The sequence below is a fragment of the Lonchura striata genome, chromosome 18, assembly GCF_046129695.1.
Source record: "Lonchura striata isolate bLonStr1 chromosome 18, bLonStr1.mat, whole genome shotgun sequence".
Lineage (NCBI taxonomy): Eukaryota > Metazoa > Chordata > Aves > Passeriformes > Estrildidae > Lonchura > Lonchura striata.
Genome location: NC_134620.1, coordinates 3,549,859 through 3,569,808, shown reverse-complemented (window position 1 = coordinate 3,569,808; position 19,950 = coordinate 3,549,859). Strand labels below are relative to the sequence as shown.

Genomic DNA, 19,950 nt, shown 5'->3' with positions numbered 1-19,950 from the left:
TTTGTGGGACCTGTGACATAGAGCAGCTGAACCACTCAGGGCAAAGTCACCCCCAGTCAAACCCACCTCAGCTGTGCTGACACCTTGCTATCAGTGTTGTGCCACAGAGCTCGTATGTCATACACAGATCTTTGGAAAGAACCATAGGAATCTCAGGGAGAGGAAACTGGAGGATCCAGTTGCTCTTTTTCTTGTGAAAAGGCTTGGGTACTGATCTGGGAGCTTTTGGACTAGACAAATTACAGACTGGGACATTTCCAGGGGTTTAGAACTTTCAGATTTAGAAGAGCACTGTAAGAATTTTTCAGTTTCTCAGCCAGAACACGGAGAGGGGCTGTGCACCCCTTCACTTCCCCTGCAGCACAGTTCAGCCTCTCGAGCACCTGCACCCAGCACTGACATGCTGGAGATCACAGCTCACAGAGCCTTGTGGCAGCTGCTTGAGTTCAAACTCCTTCAGTGCAAAGGAATCTGAAATGTTGAGGGAGTGGAGAAAAGGAGCATGAAAGTGGCTCTGCACAGGTAAACAGTCAGAGAAGTCTTTGTGCTTCAAAGTGCTCCCATGCCCATACTCTGAGAAATCATTGAGAAGAGTGTTGATCTCAGCAGTGTGCAGCAATATTAGCAGTGTGGGTTCACTTTGCTCCTTTATTCATGGTTCAGTTGATCCATTAGTCCTATCTGAGCTTCAAAGATCTTTTCATGTGCCGCCTGGAAATGTTCCTTCCTTAAGTTTTTCTCCAATTTGCTGACTGCACTGCACAGCCCACATAACCAAAGAGGTATTTTTATCTGATTGTGTTATAGAGCATTTGATTGATTATTCCTGGCTCCAGGCTAGTGCTTCTAGCACTGTATTTTCATTTGACTCCGTCACCTCTAAGACCATTTTTCCTGCCCTTATTTTCTCTGTCAGCATTTTGGAAACAGGAAAAAGACAGAAAAAAAATGCATTAAGTTTTACAGCTTATTTCTTAATAATTTAGAATTCGTCTCAGGATGTCTTTCTGTTTTTTAAACATTCCTCCTATTTTGTATGTTACAGCTTCATTTTCTTCCAGAAATCACAGGTTCTCACTTATTTCCAAATAGCTCTGGCAGGAATTGAGGAAGTTGAATGGAACACATTAGATTAAGGTGACACGTGAAGCTGACAGTGGAGGTGTAATCCCTCTCCCTTTTCAGGGTGAAAGGGGAGTAGACACTCAACAGACCTTGTACCAAGACAAGCAAAACTCTTGCACAATCCGTTGGGTTTTGGGGGGCAGCTCCCACGGCTTTCAATCTAGGAACTGGAACCAGACAAGTTCCAATGACACAAAGGAACAAAATACAGAGGTGGAGGGATAGCAAAAGGCAAAGTACAAGGATAAACAGCCTTATCTCCATGAATTAGAGCAAAGAACAAGGCAGATTTATCTGTTTTATAACTCTGTGACCATCCAAGGTGTTACTTTAGGGAGGTGCTTTGTCCTGTGGGAATGGAAGAGCTCAAAATGCCACTGGTCACTGCATATATGCCAGGCAGAAAGTATGGGAAGAACAATTTAAATTCCCTTCCTGTCATCATGGCCAGGATGGAGTGAGGCAAGTGTATTTATCCTTTGTGAAACAGCAGTGGAGGAGCACCAGAGAACCAGCTCTGAACATAGCTCCAGCTTGCTTTTGAAGGCAGCCGTCCTTGCAGGAGTGCACAATGGGTGACATTTAAGGACCTTGTGCTTCATTCCAAGCAGAACATTGGCTCAAAACTCTTACATGGAGCTTTTGTGCTACAAATATAGTAAATAAAAAAAGTTTTAAAAAGACACTGTATTTGCCTTGGTTTTTGCAATGGTTTGCATGCAGAGCAGCCCTGTCTGGAGATTCTGCAGGGAGATGTGTGCCACAAAAGGCTCTGCTCCTTAAGTCCATTTTGAGATCTGTCAAGACTAGCACCCTACAAAATAGACTCTTGGTTTTGATTGTTTCTCTGCTCTGCTTATACTTGAACAGAAAGTGTGGGCAATATTTATCATGCTGGTAGAAGTTTGCTCTGTCCAAGAAAGGGAAAAGTTGAAAGTCAGGGAAGGCACAAAGGTGCCAACAGCAGCGTGCAGCGAGGCTGGGCAGCAAAGGCACCTCTTCAACTGCAGGGGTGCAGAGCAGCCCAGCTGGGAGCGTGATAAAGCTGCAGTTAGAGGAAGGAAGTGGTACAACATAAACACCTCCTGGGGCTCAGCACTGTGGCAGCTGCAGCAGCACAGGCTGTCAGGCATTGCTGCTCAGGCACCAGGCCCCGCTAGGGCCAGAAGAGAGCTGCTCTCATGGGCTCTGCTCACTGGCATGCAACAGGCCCTTCTCAACAAATTTACCAATAAAACATCAGGTAAGAAGACAAATATCCCTGCATGTATCTGCACAGAATGGGAGAAAGTTTGAGGGCAAATGTGCCTTTTTACCACTGACACTGAGGGTTTCCTGCAGGGTGGAAGGATGGAAAGCAAAGGCACCAGGCTGCTTGGCTCCTATAGCTCAGCCTGCAGGCAAGTGCAGTGCAGACTGTGGTTCGTGTGGCCCTTTGAACTAAAGGGCAGGTTTACTCAGAAAACAAACAGAAATCCAGCTGGCTCACTCCCCAAAAACAGTGGATCCAACTGAAAGGATGTGTGAGACTTTGAGCAGCTCCAGTCACCATTTCTGGGCGCTGCAGAAACTTGACTTGCATTCAGACTGACACCTCACAGCTAGCATAGTGTGCAGCCTTCCCCATGGATGGTGCAACCAGCAGCAGAGACAAACAGACTTCCAAGTACACACACAGCTTAGCAAGGAGGGGAGAAAAACAAATCTGCAAACTGGAAGCTTCCTCATGGAGGCCTGTGCCTGGAAATGGGAGGTCACAGGGACAGCACAACAGGAAAGCAGGAATGGCACAAAGGGACACAGGCTATGGTTATGAAGGGTGTTGCACAGGTGTGGAGGATGACTTAATGTCCACTTTCTTCCAAATCCTGGTTACAAATCCAAACAGAGCAACAACACCTGGCAAATGCAGCCATTGGCTTTATGGAGAATACTGAAGAGCAGTGGAGCATTAACCATGTGTGGGACATTCTCCAGCTCATGTACCAAGCTCTCTGCTCACACAGGGCTGGCCTGCACAGCTCCCTGTGCTACCAGGCTGACAGCCTGGCCAAAATGGTTTCTGCTGTGCTGACAAACCACTGTGGCTTGTGGTTTGCAGCAGCTTGACCAAGAAAAGCAGCTTTTTTCCACTGTGAAGAATGTTCTTTATAGAGTGTAGCATGAGTCTCTGGGTGAGGAGCTTTATTGACTGTCCTTGCCAGAAGCTGGAGGCACCCCTTGGGTACCAGCACAGCTCCCTGCTCCTGGGCACTGTGTCCCTTTGCTCTCACAGGTGACGCAGCAGCATCTAGTGGCCAGATGTTCCAAAGGCTCTGGCAGGATTCCCACGGGGGCTGGCTGCTGACCTGTCTCTTTCCTAAAGAGCAAAAATCTTCCAGCAGACTGTTTCCACTTGGCAAAGTGAAAACCACCTGCTGCAATGTTTTTTCCTTGTTTCAGACACACCTGTTCTGCCACACCCTCAGGAAACCTCTGCTCTGGCCTGAAAAACTCAGAGCAGAGGTGGGAGGGCAGCTCTGAGTGCCCCAGCTCCCACACAGACTGAATCACCTCAGCCAGCCCTGGAACACAGCCAGTGGTGCTGCAGCATGAAAGAAAAGCCTACAGGGCTACACTTCCCATGCTGCAGTGGACAAGAGGGAAAAGCTGCTCATGGCAGTGTAAGATGCATTTTTCTTCCCTTCTAAGTTGCAGAAAGGCTGTGAATGAAGGAAAGCACATTTTGTGGAATGGTGTTTATGATTTTTAGAAGAAATGCTGAAAGACTACAATAAGCCTTCAGAAAAATAATCCATTTTATTGGAGCATAACCCTCTAATTCTGCTTTAGGAGCTGCTGCTTGAAATTCTCGATCAACTCAGGTGAGAAATGGTCAGCAGTCAAGTTCTTAACGTTCATGATCTCCTCGTGGGCTTCCTGGAAGAGCTTCTTCCCCACAGCTTCTTCCACCCGCCTGCGCCACTCTGCCAACTTTGGCCTCTCCTCAAAGAGGTTGTACCCAGCACACACGGGCTGCAGGGACACACACAGCACAGGGAGTGAGGCAGACAGGGCATTTGCCAGGGATGGCACCAAATCAAAGTGGATATGCTGCTGGCTCGAGGCAGCAGACAGTCGTGATGTTGGGTGGAGCTCATCTCTGGCTCTCGGGTCATAGGAGGCAAAGTGGTGACACCCTCAGCAGCTGCTGTCCCTTGGGACGTGCAGCAAAGAGCTCTGCCATGGCTAACCCGAGAATGGTCTAACTCAACATGGAAATCATGCACACCAACACAGCTCTTCCAAATCTCTGTACTTTCCTGCCTAGTTGGTAATTTATCTTTCTTTCCCGATCAATTCTATCCATATTTCTACAGAAAGAACTGTTTCATCAAAGTAGATTTTTCCCGGTAAACTTAGTTGTCATCAGAGGCAAAAAGTAGCAAGACTTAACCCCAGGGAAGGTCTGCCATTACAGAGGTGGGGGTGCAGCAGCCCCCCGTGGCTGGCCTGCCCACAGCCCAGCTCACATGTCCAGCAGTGCTGGGGTTGATGCTCACCTGCATGAGCTCCACCAGTGCTACGAGGTCTGCCAGGGAGACCTCGCTGCCTGCGATGAAGGGCTTGTCCTGCAAGAACTTTTCCTCAAACTGCTTCAGGACAACATTCAGCTCCTCAGTAAGAAACTCCAGTTTCTCTGGAGGAAGTGGCTGGCCTGTGATGAGAGGCAGCAGCACCTGGCAGGGAGAAGAAACAACTTGGATTAGATGTGTTTCCTTCCAAATCTAGTCATCACACTCTTTTTTCCACCTTCTGAGGATCCCTCACCAGCCATGCATGAGAACAACCAGAGCTGCTCATCAACCTTGCCAGGTTAACATTAGTGTCAGTCATTACTTCCTGCCTCTCCTTGCCTAGAAATCTGAAAATTCAGCCACAAGAGTCTCCTCTCAAAGTGATGCCTTGTGAGGGCTGACCTAGAACAGAGACTAGATGGAGCTAAAGAATAAAGCAGGGATTTATTAAAAGGATCTCCTCAATCGATCCACCTTGGGCTGCACAAGAGCCCAGCCAGGGCTGCACCCAAGATGAACCAAAATGGTCACAAAATGCATGACCACTCATGGAGTCTCTCACTTTGATAAGTTCTGGTCCATTTGCATATTGGAGTTAAATATACAATTCCAGCTTTAGGTTATGAAGTCACATCCTTCTTGTTTTTCTCTCTCCAGCCCATGTTGTTTGTGCTCTTGGGCCTGAGATTTGGATAATTTGTCCTTGGTCCTCAGCTAGAGAAGGAATTGTTTTGTCTCCCTGCTCTGTGCAGGGAGTTCACCATCCTCTAATATGAAGCCCAGACCCACCCACTAAAGCAGCACAGAATGTGAAAAATAGAAAAGCTAACACCTGAGGCATCAAAGGGAAGACTGTATCATCTGTGTTCTGTTTTCCAGAGGGAGATGTTTCCTTCCATGGGGCTGGGCAGCCAGCACTGAGCTGTGTCTGGGGGGAGCTGCTCTGGACCTTTGGCCGCAGCATGAGGGATCCAGGCTACTCCAGTTAGGCTGGCTTCAGCAGCCAAGTCAGCTTTGTTCCTGTCTCTCATTTGGCTTGTACAGTTGCTGAGAAAGGCCCTGCAGACAGGCAGGCTACATCCTTAGCACCTCACTTTTGCTATATAATGGTTTTACCTTGCTTAAGAACAACTTGCTCCCCTTTGCACGGATGTTGACATGCTGCCAGGACAGGTACTCATCAACCCGAGCCCTTTTCTGCAGGTCAGATGGGTACCAGTGATCAGGAGTCTTGAATTTCTGGACCAGGTACAGGAGGATTGCAATGCTGCCCAGAGAGCAAGACAGAGAGCTGATCATGTGAGATGAAAGCACCTCATCTTTTCTTTGCCTCCCCAGATTTTGCACTGCTGGACAAGCAGCTACACAAACCCCATGGGAGTCAGGTGGAAGTGCAGCAGGGCACAGCACAGGACAGAGTTTGTGCTGCTGCCCGTGGACCACAATCTCTAATATGAGTAATTGCCCAGCAAGACAGGTGTGGTCTGCAGGTACAGTTTTGAGCAAATAGAAGCTGCAGAATGAGTTGATACCAAATCTGAGCTTCATGTTGCCTGGCCATCCAGCAGTGGGTGCTTTATGTCAGATTTCCTGCAGAGAGCAGCACACCTGAACAGGTATTTAAGCTCAGAAACACTGCCTACAAAGGAGCAAAGTAGCTCGAAGCAGCAGCTTTTTCTAATATTAATGCTGTTCAAGTTGCTTACATGAGACAGCTTCTTGAAAAACAGGTTTGTTATGTACAAGTGGAACACAGGACAGGAAGGAAACAAAAACCTGCCTGGACTGGAGTCCCAGCAGTACACTGGCAGAATCCAAGCATTGAGATAAACAACACTGCAGCAGGGGATTGAACTTATTTGAGCCTCACCTCTCTGCTAAAGTGAAAGAGCCATCCCTCAGTGCAGGCACCTTCATCAGGACATTCACCTTCCGGAACTCCTCTGTCTTGTGCTGCCCTGAGGAGGGAAATGAGAAGTTTTACTTGGCAGGGATACTCAGGACCTCTTTGAAAACACCTGAGGAGTTTGTGGGGACCATCTAGCTTCAAGTTTCTGGTTTGGATTTTAAAAATTGAGTCTTGTATGAAGTTTATAAGCAATGAATAAGTGCTGCAGAGTGGGTAGGGGGCCAGCCCTGTGGTATCAGCTCTCTTGCTTCTTGCCTGCATACCAGACCCACCTCTCAACCAAGGGCAGGATGGTTAGGAGTCCTTTCATACCAACAGCACTTGACAGCTTGGGGCTCTATCCTCTCCAAGTTGGTGCCTGGAGGTACCTGACCTGTACAAACCCAGAGGGAGCACCAGGCACCTTGGAGGAAAGGGATCTCACAAACCCTTTTCTCCAAGGAAGGGAGGACAATGAGAAAGCAGATACCATTTTTTGGAAGATAATGTAATTTATATTCAACTACCCTTTCTAAAGTCCATGAATGAAAATAAATTCTTGTGATTCCATATAAAGCCATGGGTACTTCATTACAGATGAAATTTCAATTAGCTCCTGTGCATCTTTCAATCTTTTGTAAGAGCAAATATGGATTTGAGGTTGTTTTTAAGCTATCTTGTAGGTCCTCCCCAGAATGTAGATGGAGTGAACCTGACTGGAGAAAGTGCCTTGTTCATCTGAGGTCTCAGTGTACTCCATTCTGTCTGAAAGCAGTCTCAGAAGCCTTGTTTTATGTCACTTGTTTGTGACAGCCTTTTCCTTCCACTCACCTCAGCCACACGTGGCTGCCTGGGTATCCAAGCCTCTCTAATGTGTAACTAACCTTGTGCCCATCCTGCTGTGTGAGCCATCTGAGAACCTGTGTGCCAGAGGAGATGCTCTGGAAGCAAATTTAGCTTTTCTGTACTTGACAAACCTGATTTGTGACTATTCCCCTGTCACTTGGCTCACAGCCCATCTCCCCTACCCCTCTCAAAAAGATGTGTGCAGATTCCAGGTGCTCAGGTGTCCTTTGAATGCCAGGTGATCCCTATCCATTCTCACTCTTTCTACCCCTTTCATTGACACCTGCCCTACTGGGGGCTACGAGCTTTTCTGGGGCATCCCATTTAAGCCACGAGCTCGATTCTGAGTATCAGTTCCCTCACCTTGTCCTTACAAACTGTGCAGTGTCAGGTACCAGTGCAGGGAGGCCTCCCCCACTGTGGCACCCAGTGCAGGCACCTGCAGAGATTCCCCATGGCACGGGAGGTGCACACTCTGCAGGAATGGGATGAGATGCACCCAAATCACCCATCTGAAATCCACAGGCCAAAAGCAGGCACTGCTGCCAAGTGACACAGAGCATTGGAAATCTGTGATTTAATTCCCTTTCCTTCCTCTCACTTCCCCTATCCTTGCACTTCAGTTGTTCCATTTTCTTTGGTGCTCTCATTCCTTGCAAGTCTCCTCTCCTTTGCTCCAGTGTCTCACCACAACAATTAATTTATTGGGAAAGAAGGGGAAGGACACAAGATGAGCCAGCCCTCAGCTACAAACAACTGCAAAAATTTTAGCAATGAGACAAGTGGGAAGAATGCCACAGTAAGGTACAACCAACACAAGGCTCAGGTGCAGGGGAACACCCAAAGACTCAACCACAACATGTCTGAGGTTCCTCTCAAGTTGGAGTCTCTTTTGTTCCTTCCTCAATTTCAGCTCCAGGAGCCTTCTCATCTTTCATTGTTTTTAAGCATTACTTACTGAGGCCTTTTCATGCCCGATGCATTACCTTAATTCCAAATCCATCAGATATCTGGAGAGATTGAAGGGATAGGTTTTACCAGCTTTAATTAGAAAGAGAGAAGATACAGATCTTTGGGCCTCCTTTGGTGAAAAAACACCTTTGGACAGGCTCCTACCAGTTATCAGTTGGTTTTAACCCAACTAAACCATCTCCCTTCATTTCTCAGTGTTCAGATTACTGCCAGCTGCACTGTCTCGCTCCACAGCCTTCACAAGCTGGTCCTCAACCCTCCCAGAATAACCAGACCACAAAGCACTCGACCCAGTGGAACCCCAAAAGGGGCAGCCCTACCCCTGCCCTAGCTACACATGGGGACAGCTCGGCAGGCTGGTGCAGCACGAGCCTCCCAAGGGGGCTGGCCCCTGCCAAGAGAAGGGCTGTTCTCAGCAGCTGCTGCTGCTTACCAGAGCACAAAGTTTTCTAAGTTGAACTCCTGGATGAGAACCACACTCCTCGCTGTCCTCACCCACACGTGAATGTCCCATCTCTGCAGCTTTTTGTTTCCCATCTAAATGGGGAATGCCTCAGATCTGGTACATCCTGAGCGCTTCTCAGAAAAGTGACTCTTGTTTTTCAGACGCATTTTCTGCTGGGTGGGGCCGATTTCAAATAAATCACATGCCTTGGCAGAGAGAGTCTTGTTTGCAACAGAGGCGCAGAGGCACTGAAATCAGTACTTAAAGTACAGGATTGCATTGGAGAATTAGGTATTGTTTTCGCGTAGGCACCAGGAACCCTCTGCAGCAGGAGGGTCACCGCACCCTCTCACAACACCGCACACTGATGGGGACGGTGAGTAGCCCTGCTGCTTCACCGCGGGCTGGAACCGAGCATCCCCCGGGAGGGGCGAAGGGAGCAGCCGCAAAGCCCGGGGCTGGCACCGCCCGGAGCGACACCGGGGTGGCCCCGCCGCCCCCCGGCCCCGCTCACCCTTGGCCAGCTGCACCCGCTTGAACTCGAACGGGATCTTGTTGCTCCGGGCGAAGATGTAGAGCGCCCGGCAGGGCTGCGAGAGCAGGTCGAGGTACAGCTCCAGCCCCATCCCGCCGCTGTCGCTGCCGGCCGCTCCCGGTGCTGTTAAACCCGCCCGGTGCCCGCAGCGGCGGTCCCGCCCCGGGCGGGCGGAGCGGCAGCGCGCTGCCGGACTCGGGGGACAGCGCCGATGGCTGCGGGCAAAGTCTCAGCTGGCTCTGCCACCTGGCATATCGGCTGGTAGTGGCTGCCCTCAGTGATAAAGAAACCACAGCCCCGCTGAGGGCACGGAGAGGCGGATGCTGCTTCTGCCCCCGGGAGCTCACAGCTCTTGCACAAGTTTCCATTCCTGCGACTGCAGCAGCAGCCCAGAAACCCGAGCCATGGAAAAACAACTTTCTTCAAGATTGCCAGTTGTCAATAATTTACTGCTAATGCTGGTGTACAATTTTTTTGCTTTGCAAAACAGTAAGCCAGACCTGGAGCCATTCCTACTGGAGGAAAAGCAACCCTTAGAGAGTAGTTGCAGGCCAGAGTTACATGGCAGCTCTAAGCCTTCTGCCAGGGCAGCTAAAAATACCATGGCATGTGCCAAATACACACTCATGGTGTGCAGTGACACCAGCTGGCTCCAGGACATTCGTATTAGACATCAGACATTTCAGTCTGCATTAACATCAATCTACACTTAATAATAGCTGCTGTTACCTCTGGTACAGAACATAGGCAAGAAAAGGAAGGGCACAGGACTGTAACAGTGAAAAGTCCTTTTAACAGTATCTTCATCCCTAATCATAAAATACCGTGAGCTGGAAGGGAGTCACAAAGATCATAAAGTCCAAATCCTGAGCCCAGGAATCTTTATTAGCCAGTGGTTTAAAAAAATATATAATATTTATTTAAAATTTACTAAAAAGTTGGACTCACTGCAGCCTAGAGCAGTTCTTCGAACACATTTCTGCTTTAGGCACTGCACAGGTGTTTATGCATCTGCAGACAGACAGAACCATTGTCCCAGGGCAGGAGTGAGGGCCCAGCCCTCAGCACTGGAGGACAGCAGTTCCATCAGGCCACGCTCAGGAGCTAGTGGTAATTCTGCATATGCCAACAGGATACAATGCAAAGTCCTCTTCAAGACAACCTGTATCTCAAAATTTATCTTTTTTTTTTTTTTAAGCCAGTAACTAAACTCTGTTCACAGCATCCTTGAAAGAGGAATAAGGCCTCCAATAGCAGACTTCAGATATGATAAACCTGAGGAACCATGACTCAGTGCTGGGAACAGCCCATGGCCTGTCCCACGCAGCAGCTCCAGTGCCACCTCAGCAGCTCAGCTTCCACTCGCTCAGGCTCGTTTCTGCGCTCGCTCGCTCTGTTCAAAATTAAAGTTGACAAGGTGACTGAAGATGCCCCTGTCTCAGAGTCACACAGAAGGGACTTCAGGGAGGAAGAGGACAATTTAATAATCCTTTCTGTCCCAGTACTCAAACATTCCTAGTCTACAACTCAAAATCATCATTTTTCAGGGCCAAGTATTTATGAGTTCTCAGATTAGACAGCAGAACACTTCCCAAATCATGCAGCACAGTCTATTAAGGATCCCTAGTCCACCATCTGGCAAGGTAAATGCTACCCTGCTTTTGTCTCAAAGTTCTCAACTTCACACTGGTGTATAAAAAAGGGCCTGCAGATAGCTGTACATTACAGTCTTAAACTCTGTAATGACAAAAGGTTTAATCTCTAAATTTTGCTTGCAGTTCTCTGGGTAGCTGTCAAAATCCCAGCTACAGAGGTAAACAGAAGAGCAGAATAGAAAAAACCCACCAAAACCCAGAATTGTTTTGGTTGAAAAAGACTCTTACAACCATTGAATCCACCCATTTACCTGGCACTGCCAAACCTACCACTAAATCACGTCCCCAAGTGCAACATCTACACATCTTTTAAACCCCTCCAGGAATGCTGCCCAAACCTTTCTCCCCTCCCCACCCTTTCTGAGTATTCCATAACGATGCACCCACCAATGCTGCCTTCACCAATGCTGAATTGGTACTATTTCAGATGAAGGAAAGGCTCCTGGACTCTAATACTTGTGTTGAGCATGAGTTGCAATAAAAAAATAATAAAAATAAACTTGCAGTTTATTTTCTTCCCCATTTCAGTTACCTTGACTGTCTTCTCAAGCTTACACAGAGCTCCCTCATATTGCTGCACCAATGGCTTCAATGAGTTGCCCTTCACTGGGTGTTTCTTTATATCCCGGATGCCAGCATCCCTCAGCATCCGCAGGAACCGCCGCTCCTGCACAAAATAGACCCTGGAGATCAGACACCCCCTGCCTATCAGCCACAAAAAGCACATTTGGGAACAAGCTGCTCAGTCAGGAAATAACTGAAGTTTCCAAGCACAAAGCTCAGCTGACTGGAAAAGATGGGAAGTAGTATGAACTTTATGATCTTTATGCCCCTGCATGCATCCTTATCAAAAGGATCCCACATCAAAAACATACCTGAATTCTAAGGACCAAGCTGAAAGCAACACCTGCTTCTCCTGCACGAGCTGTTCTTCCAACTCTGAAAGCAAAGTAGCTTAAAGTCAGTTTAGCCCCATAGTCACTGCCATTATCAACTCCAAGATTCTGATGCTGAAATTTTCCAGTTTTAAGGAAGTCTGATTCCAAGCAATGCTAGGCTTAATTTTTGCTATAAAGCTATTTGCATAGTAAAGTAAAAAGAAAAGCTAAGAGCCCCTTTAAGTGCATGTCACCTTTGCTAAATATTTCAAAATAAACCAAGCTCAGACATGTTCCTCTTGTTCCTGTTGTCTTACCGGTGAACGTACGTCCTGATGAACTGTGGTGCATCATAGTTGATCACATAATTCACTCTTTTAACATCAATCCCTCGGGCTGTAGCATCTGTGCTGATTAATCTGTTTGCAAATGTATACATAGTCATTTTCAGGTAACATCTCAGGCACTACACACACAAATAAAATACCAGTGAACACAGCACAACTCTTGCTAATCTCTGTTCAAACTGGACAGTCAGCCTCTGCCTCTAGGCCTGGCAGCAGCACTGCAAGTCACTTCTTGTTACCACTGGCCTTATTAGCTGCCCACAGACCTCCAAGCATCACTAGAGGCTTGTCACCCTCTGCTGAGCATGAAAAGGTACTGGGTGTTTCCAGCTTCTCCAAGCATGCCAGACACCTCCCAGCTCATACAAATCTCTAAGGAATCTGAACATCCCACAACAAGCACAGAACACACAAATAGAGATGTAAGAAATTCCAGTAGTCAAGGAGGAATTTATATACCAGGTTTGGATAAAAAGAACACCTAGAAAATAAGTTATTACCTTTTCCTCAGAGACACTGCACAGATACAATCTCATATAGCTTCCAAAACCACAATGCAAATCAAACACAGGGGTAGAAGTAGACCTGTATGCCAGTCTGAGCAGGGATTGCTTCACTAGGAAGTTGTAACACTAAATACGGTTCAAGCACCAACATCCATTTCCACCCGACAAGTACCAGATGCTCAGCACAAACATTAAACTCCAGATTTGCAAATCTGTGTGTTTTGGGCAATTCTGTGAACACGCATTTGTATTTATTGCTTGTTATAAAACAACATGTAGAAATTGAGTCTGCAGCTAGATTAGAACAGGCTGAGTTACAGGAAGGATAATTCAAAGTCACATGTCCAAGTCTCACACCCCTTCTGCAACAACTCCTGCATGTTTTCGAAGACCCCAAGTCTGTGTCCCAGCTGTCCCACCCTGGACCCAACTGTGTCCCTTGTTCTGTTTAGCTTTTTACACTGGAAACAGCCTGTGCTGGAAAACACACAAGACTAGTTTAAGATGCTCACAGTTGTATTTTTCCTTGTTCAAACTCCTTCATAGTTCTCTTTCTCTCATTTGGAGTTAACCGAGAAGAAAACTCTGCCACCGGGATTCCACCAAAGGCTTGAACCAGCAGGAACAACCTGCAGGTAAACAAGAGAGAAGCTGTCACTTCTTTAGCTCTGTAAGATCCCTTGACAGATACCCATGACAGTATGAGAGTGATCTCATTCATGTTTACCTGTGAGAGGCTTCCCTGGAGTTGGTGAAGCACAACACACGGGTGAAATTCATTTTCAGCATGAAATACAAGAGGAGCAAAGGCTTGGAATTCAGGTCACAAGGCACGTAACATTGCTGCAGTCAACAGGGAAGGAGTTCAGAATGAAAAATCACTTCTTGCCAAGACTATCTTCCCTGAAACCCACTACCTGCCCACGACCTACACAGGCTTGAATGTTTTATAGCTGACTAATAGCACCAAAACCAGAGCCCATAATGCCATCCCCTTTAGAATAAACAGGCTGGCAGGATTCAACACGAGTGGAGACAGGAGACCTGAGTTGTTCTAATGCTCTTACACCTCCACAGCAAGTAACAACATGCACTGCCCTCCTGCCTACATACAGGCTGGCCTGTATATACATGTCTTGAAATTAATATTAGACATATGGACAATTAATAGGTGCTACTACATTATGACTTCCTAGTTCCACCCCCCCATTGCTGCTAAATTCCACATGAAGACAGAATAATTTAAAAAATAATCAAGTCTTAACCAAATGAACCTTAAGTAATGAGAAAACAAATGTGCAGAGGTACAGCTCTCTGGGTCATAAATACTCCCAAAGCCACTTTTGCAAGGAAACACAAAGAAGACCTACTCATTTTAGGGTAAAACCACAATTAGTCCAGAATTAAACAAATCTTCAAGTATAACTTATTCAAAAGAATTCACATCATACCGATAGCCCCTCTGGGAGTGTGTATTTATTATTAGTATCTTGCTCAGTTTCTGTTCCATCTCTATTTTTCTCGGAATATACAGATGTGAAGAGACGAGGCTGGAATAAATCCAGCTGCTGCAATTTCTCTGGGTCCTGGGTCAGTGTGGCTGAAAACAGCAGTTTCTGTAAGGGTATCTGAGGAGAGCAGGAACTGAAAGAAACAGCACACAGAAACTGGGCTTTGAGGATGGGGCAAAGGAGTTTCACCCCAAGTGCCTTTACATGATGGAAAGGAAGCAGTCAATACTCTTTGATGCTCTTTTCCTGCCCTGGGCCTTTTCTGTAGATTCTTTTCCACCCTTGTTTTATGGTGGAGTTCACAGACAGAACTGATGAGCACCCTCAGTCAGGTGCACAACCCCAATCCATTACTCCTGCACAAGTCCCTGCACCCTGGTTACTAACCATGTTCTCATTCTAGTCATGTCCTTCCTTGGCCATTAATCTCAGTTTCTGACACATCTCTTCCATTGCTGTACAAAAACAGCAGCTGCAGTTAATTGCAAGAGTTTTCCTCCAAAACCATTACTCAGCTTTGCCAGAAGGCATTACTATAGTTACTGTGCAAATGGATCACAGATTTTCAATATTTGTGCATTCTTTTGCTGCTCCTTTAGTCTACATAAGGAAACCCTGGAGAACACAATATGTAGTCTGAAGGACATTCTCTGGCATCAGCTGTTCATTACCTTATTTTGGTAGATATTTCTCAGAGGAATCAAGCTTTGAGACTCTGTGTGGCAGTGTACAGTGGAGCAGGGCAGTGACATCCAAGTGCTGGTGTCCATACTACCACTTCAAAGAAATGCACCCTGCAACTTACCTGGCTGCTGTTAAAGGCCCTGGTTTGGTCCTCTGAAAAAGCATGTTGGAGCCAGAGTAATTTTCTCCTTGGAATGCAGCTTTGACAATTTGGTTCAGACAGTTCTGGTGCATGTCATCAATCATACGGTCAGCTTCATCCACGACCTGAATTCACAAGGATGAAAACCACCACTTGTTAAATACTGGGAGCTTTTATTTTAATTTGTATCTGTAACCAATGAGCCAGAAGGTAAGGTAATGGAAACTTCTAGTCAACAGAATTGCTTTCCTTGCCCATCCTTACTCCAAGTTTGCAAGAGCCTAAGAGAGAAGGGGAAGTGGGTGGATGCTTGGGTGTCACGAGTTGGAATCAAACATCTCATCTTGTGACTGCTCCCTCCACAATCTGGAGTGCAGACAAGCCCACACAACAGCTCCAACAGAGAGGTATTTATGTTCCACACAAGAAGCAAGCAGGAATTACTGCTGCAGCAGACACTGCACTCAGAGGGGAGAGCAGTGGTGACTCACCAGGAAGCGAAGCTGTGTCAGGCTGAAGCCTGGGGTCTGGTTAATGTGATCTGTGAGCCTCCCTGGTGTGGCCACCACAATGTCAGCCAGGCTGCAGTAGCCTGTCACTCTGAAAGGACAAGCAGCCCATCAGTAAGTGTCTCTCCTCACAGCCTGAAGGTTTTCCTAACACTCAAGTAACTGACGAATAACAAAATTCACATATGGACTTGATGCTGGAGAGCATGCAGGGGTGGTGGTGGACGCCAAACATCAGTCTCCACTGTGCTGCCTTATTTTAAACAGAAAATGTCACTCTTCATTGTTCTTCAAAAAAATTTTGCAGCACAATGCCACACAGTCATATGTACCCATGTACAAAAGGTAAATGTTTGCATTCTGAGCATTTGCTGGTGAAGAACCCCAAAAATCTAGTAAAACATTACAACCACAAAACAGGGGTAGTAACAAACATTGTGACAAAGACAGAACCACCAGAGTCACACATATAAACCCATTATCCAAAATCGTGATAGTATGATGCTGTGCTGCAACAGTCCATATCTTGACCCCACCTTAATAACATTAATTAGCATGCAATCTCTATAAACTTTGTCAAACTACCTTTTAACCTACTTTTTCTCGACAAGCATTTCCTGCTCCTTTGCAAAAGATTTCTGGCCAGTAATCAAAACGACCTTCAGACCTGTCCCATCAGTGTAAATGTTGAACACTTTACTCACCTGCAAAGAGATGGGCTTTGTCAGCTGCAGGAAACACTTTCCATGACATGAACAGCATCACACCCACTGGCAGCTCTTCAGCCTGCTCCACAGAACAGCCAAAGGACTGCCTGCACCAGCCTGTCCCTCAGCCCAGCTCTGCTCAGACTCGGTGAGGAGCCACTTACCTGTTGTGCCAGCTCTTTGGTGGGCAGAACAACCAGAGCTCGTACGTGGCAGACCACTCGATCTAACAGAACCTGCCAAAATAAAGGCCAAGTGAGTCCCTGACAGAACAGGGCCTAACCTAATGAGAAAAGATGGGCTTAACATTCTCACAGTCTTATGCTTCCATTTTTCTCCCTCCACCCTCCCAACTCCTCATGCTGTGTCTGCTATCTGAGAAAAGGAGTGGGAAGCTGACAAGAAGCTCCCTCAGACAGCTCTGAGCTGAAAATCTGCTGCCTTATGTCCACAAATCCCTTGGCTTTTCGACCTGCATTTAAGTTCAGGTTTTGCATGAACAAAAGCAACGCCAGCATTTCCTTAGAGGTACATGCCTGAGCATGAACTCACCTGTACAATGGGTATGACAAAAGACAGGGTCTTCCCACTGCCTGTGGGTGCAGAGACACAGATGTCCTTGGGGCGGTACCCGCCCCGCCCCAGCAGGTACCCGTTGGCTGCACTCTGGAGAATGGCAGGAATCACCTCTGCCTGGACTGAGCAAAACCAGAAATAAACACAACCTGTGTGCTTCATCAGCTCACCAAGAACTGAAAGTGTTATATAAAAGCATTATTGAAATGAGAAAATGCATGCTGGCTTCCCAACATAACCCTGCCAAGCCTCTGACAGAGCCTGAGTCTCCAGGCTCAGCTGGACTAAGGTCACTCCCTATTCTTGTCCAGCATGCAGCTGGCCTTTCTTCTTACTTAAGAACTGGCATTTATTGTACTTGTTGGCAAAACTGGCAAAATAACAGAAAACAGATTTCTTTTTTTGTTTGGATATTTTTCTAGTGCTTTAATGAGCTAAAGGAGTTCCCAGAAAGCTCTGATCAGTAGGAGAGACAGTGGAAAGTAAGGAGCTAAAGCACAAGCTTGGCATAAGGAGGAAAAGTGTGAGGACACAAGTAAGACCTCCCTCTTTGGGCAGCTCTGAGCCATTACTCCAAGCTACACTCATAAGTAGGTACCAGATTTTTACTCAGCCCAGACAAAGCTTTGAGAAAGAAGGGTTAAATCTCCTAGAATTGCTTTCATGCCTTACATTTTGTCCTGTATTTTACTTCACTACCTACACAAAGTATACAGCACCAGACTGCAGGAACTCTTCAAGTCCCTTTAGGAAGAAACAAAAGCACTGTCAAGGCACCTGGAAAAAAGGAGTCTATTCCATTCCTCTGCAGCTTTTTCAAGAGCTGGGGATGGATTCCTGGCACGTCTCTGACTGGACACAGATTATCTCTGATGCGTTTCTGCACCCGCTTGGGCTCAGCAAGCCACTGGGGCAAGAAGGGCTGGACCTGAGGTGAGGGAAAGGAGAAAGTGACAACACCATATGTAAAATAAACTTCTAAGAAGCATTCTTTTCCTATCCATAACCAAAATTCAGTCAAGCTAGTTACCTTCTGCACTGGCTTTGCATCATAGTCCCCAAGAATCATCATACTGGAGGGTGCATTTGCCCCTTCCCCTGAGGCTACTAAGGGCAGCTCCTCCTCTGTAGTTTTACTTCCCTCAGCTTTTTCACTGCTCTCTTTCTTCTCTGTTTCATCTCCTTCTGTTTCCTCATCTGCTTTCCTCCTTTTATTAGACTTGTTTTTAAAGCTGTTTCTGTTGTCCTGTTGTTTGATGTCTTCTTCAGAATCTGGAATTTGGGTAGCAGCAACACAGAACTACAGGTCAGAGCCAGCCACAGGAAAGGGATTTGGCAACATTACAACACAGGACTTAAGCAACAACTTGTAAGCTCTTTTCTCCTGAACCCAAGTGCAGAAGTCAAACATTTTTTGTTGGTATAGAAACAAGACTGAGGTGATGTGGTGTGCTTCCCTCCTCCCCTTACACTAAACTGATTCTCAAAGTACAGGGCCTTCCCTTGAAAAAAGAAATTGGGAGCATATTAAGGAGATGAAAACAGTCAGGTAAATTGGGCAAAGTACTCAAAGAGCAACTCGTGTCCACTTTTCTGTGGAAAGTGTCAACCACAATGAACTGAAATCCTACAGTCTCACTTTATCCTCACCTGCTTCAGTCCTCTCTCGCTGCACTTTCGATTTCCTTCTATTTGCTTTCTTCTCTGTGCGGATGCTGCCATCTGCTGCCTCCTCAGTACCAGCCCTTTCTTCCGAAGAGCTGCGCGGCTCCGGTTTTGTCTTTCGCTTCTTCTGTCTATGCGCACCGGGCTGCTCCTCACTCTCACTCTCCCTCTTTCCCTTTCCCTTTCCTTCTCCGGGCTGCCCCGCCGGGCTCAGCCCCGCGCCCCCCGGGCCTTCCCTTCCCTGGGGCGGCGCCTCTCGCTGCTTCTGCTGCTGCCGGGCCCTGGCCTGGTGCTGCAGCCGCTGCAGCAGGACCCGCGCCCGGTCCTCCGCCTCCGCCTCCTGCCCGGCCTCCTCGCCGTACCTGCAACACGCGGACAAACCTCCTCAGGCACGAGCACAGACCTCCGGACAGCACCGGCTGTGGGAGCAGGGAAGGGGGGCGGGGAAGGGGGGCGGGGAAGGGGAGCGGGGAAGGGGAGCGGGGAAGGGGAGCGGAGCGGGGCCGTGCCCGCCGCACCTGCGGATGCAGAACAGCGCCATGGCCACGCCGCGCGGGCGCACTGCGGTGACGTCATCGCGCCCCGCCAGGGAAGCCTCGGCAGGCGCGGGCGGGCGCGCCCCCTGCCGGCCGGCGGCGGAAGGGGCGGGAGGCCCTGAGGGGAGCGCGGCAAAGCGCTGAGGGAGGAACGGGAGCGGCGGCGCCGGGAGCCTCGGGGGGACGGGGCACGGCCCCCCAGGGACCGGGCACAGCATGAGGGCAGGACAGGGCACATTCCCGCCAGGGACCACCTGGGACAGAGCACAGCTCCAGCAAGAGACAGGCTGGGAAAGGGCACAGCGAGGGACTGGCTGGCGCAGCATCAGTGCAAACACAGCTCAGCACCTGTGAGGTGCACAGCACAGGCTGGCACAGCATCAGTGCAGACACAGCTCAGCACCAGCGAGGGACAGGCTGGCACAGCATCAGTGCAGACACAGCTCAGCACCTGTGAGGGACAGCCTGGCACAGCATCAGTGCAGACACAGCTCAGTACCTGTAAGGGACAGCCTGGCACAGCTCAGCACCAGCGAGGGACAGCCTGGCACAGCATCAGTGCAGACACAGCTCAGCACCTGTGAGGGACAGCCTGGCACAGCATCAGTGCAGACACAGCTCAGCACCTGTAAGGGACCGGCTGGTGCAGCATCAGTGCAGACACAGCTCAGCACCTGTGAGGTGCACAGCACAGGCTGGCACAGCATCAGTGCAGACACAGCTCAGCACCAGCGAGGGACAGGCTGGCACAGCTCAGCACCTGTGAGGGACCGGCTGGCACAGCATCAGTGCAGACACAGCTCAGCACCAGCGAGGGACAGGCTGGCAGAGCACACTGAAGTTCCCCACAGTCTGCAGGCCCCTGC

The 19,950-nt window shown here is 48.2% G+C and overlaps 2 protein-coding genes across 2 annotated transcripts; both read right to left on the bottom strand.

The window, feature by feature from the left end:
• Positions 1 to 3,905: 3,905 nt before the first annotated feature.
• LOC110481288 (glutathione S-transferase theta-1) lies at positions 3,906 to 9,522 on the bottom strand. The gene is made up of 5 exons (XM_021549821.2): positions 9,348 to 9,522; positions 6,553 to 6,640; positions 5,799 to 5,949; positions 4,668 to 4,844; positions 3,906 to 4,140 (listed from the first exon to the last, which is right to left on the bottom strand). Exons 1-5 carry the CDS (start codon positions 9,457 to 9,459, stop codon positions 3,943 to 3,945), a joined length of 726 nt encoding a protein of 241 aa, XP_021405496.2. The 5' UTR covers positions 9,460 to 9,522; the 3' UTR covers positions 3,906 to 3,942.
• A 274-nt stretch (positions 9,523 to 9,796) lies between these two features.
• On the bottom strand, positions 9,797 to 19,146 carry DDX51 (DEAD-box helicase 51). Its single transcript, XM_021549885.2, has 16 exons — positions 19,067 to 19,146; positions 18,534 to 18,910; positions 17,914 to 18,155; positions 17,661 to 17,811; positions 16,860 to 17,005; positions 16,472 to 16,543; positions 16,198 to 16,304; positions 15,583 to 15,691; positions 15,071 to 15,216; positions 14,206 to 14,398; positions 13,482 to 13,597; positions 13,267 to 13,383; positions 12,219 to 12,320; positions 11,899 to 11,962; positions 11,556 to 11,690; positions 9,797 to 10,761 (listed from the first exon to the last, which is right to left on the bottom strand). Exons 1-16 carry the CDS (start codon positions 19,087 to 19,089, stop codon positions 10,735 to 10,737), a joined length of 2,127 nt encoding a protein of 708 aa, XP_021405560.2. The 5' UTR covers positions 19,090 to 19,146; the 3' UTR covers positions 9,797 to 10,734.
• Between the last annotated feature and the right edge of the window lie 804 nt (positions 19,147 to 19,950).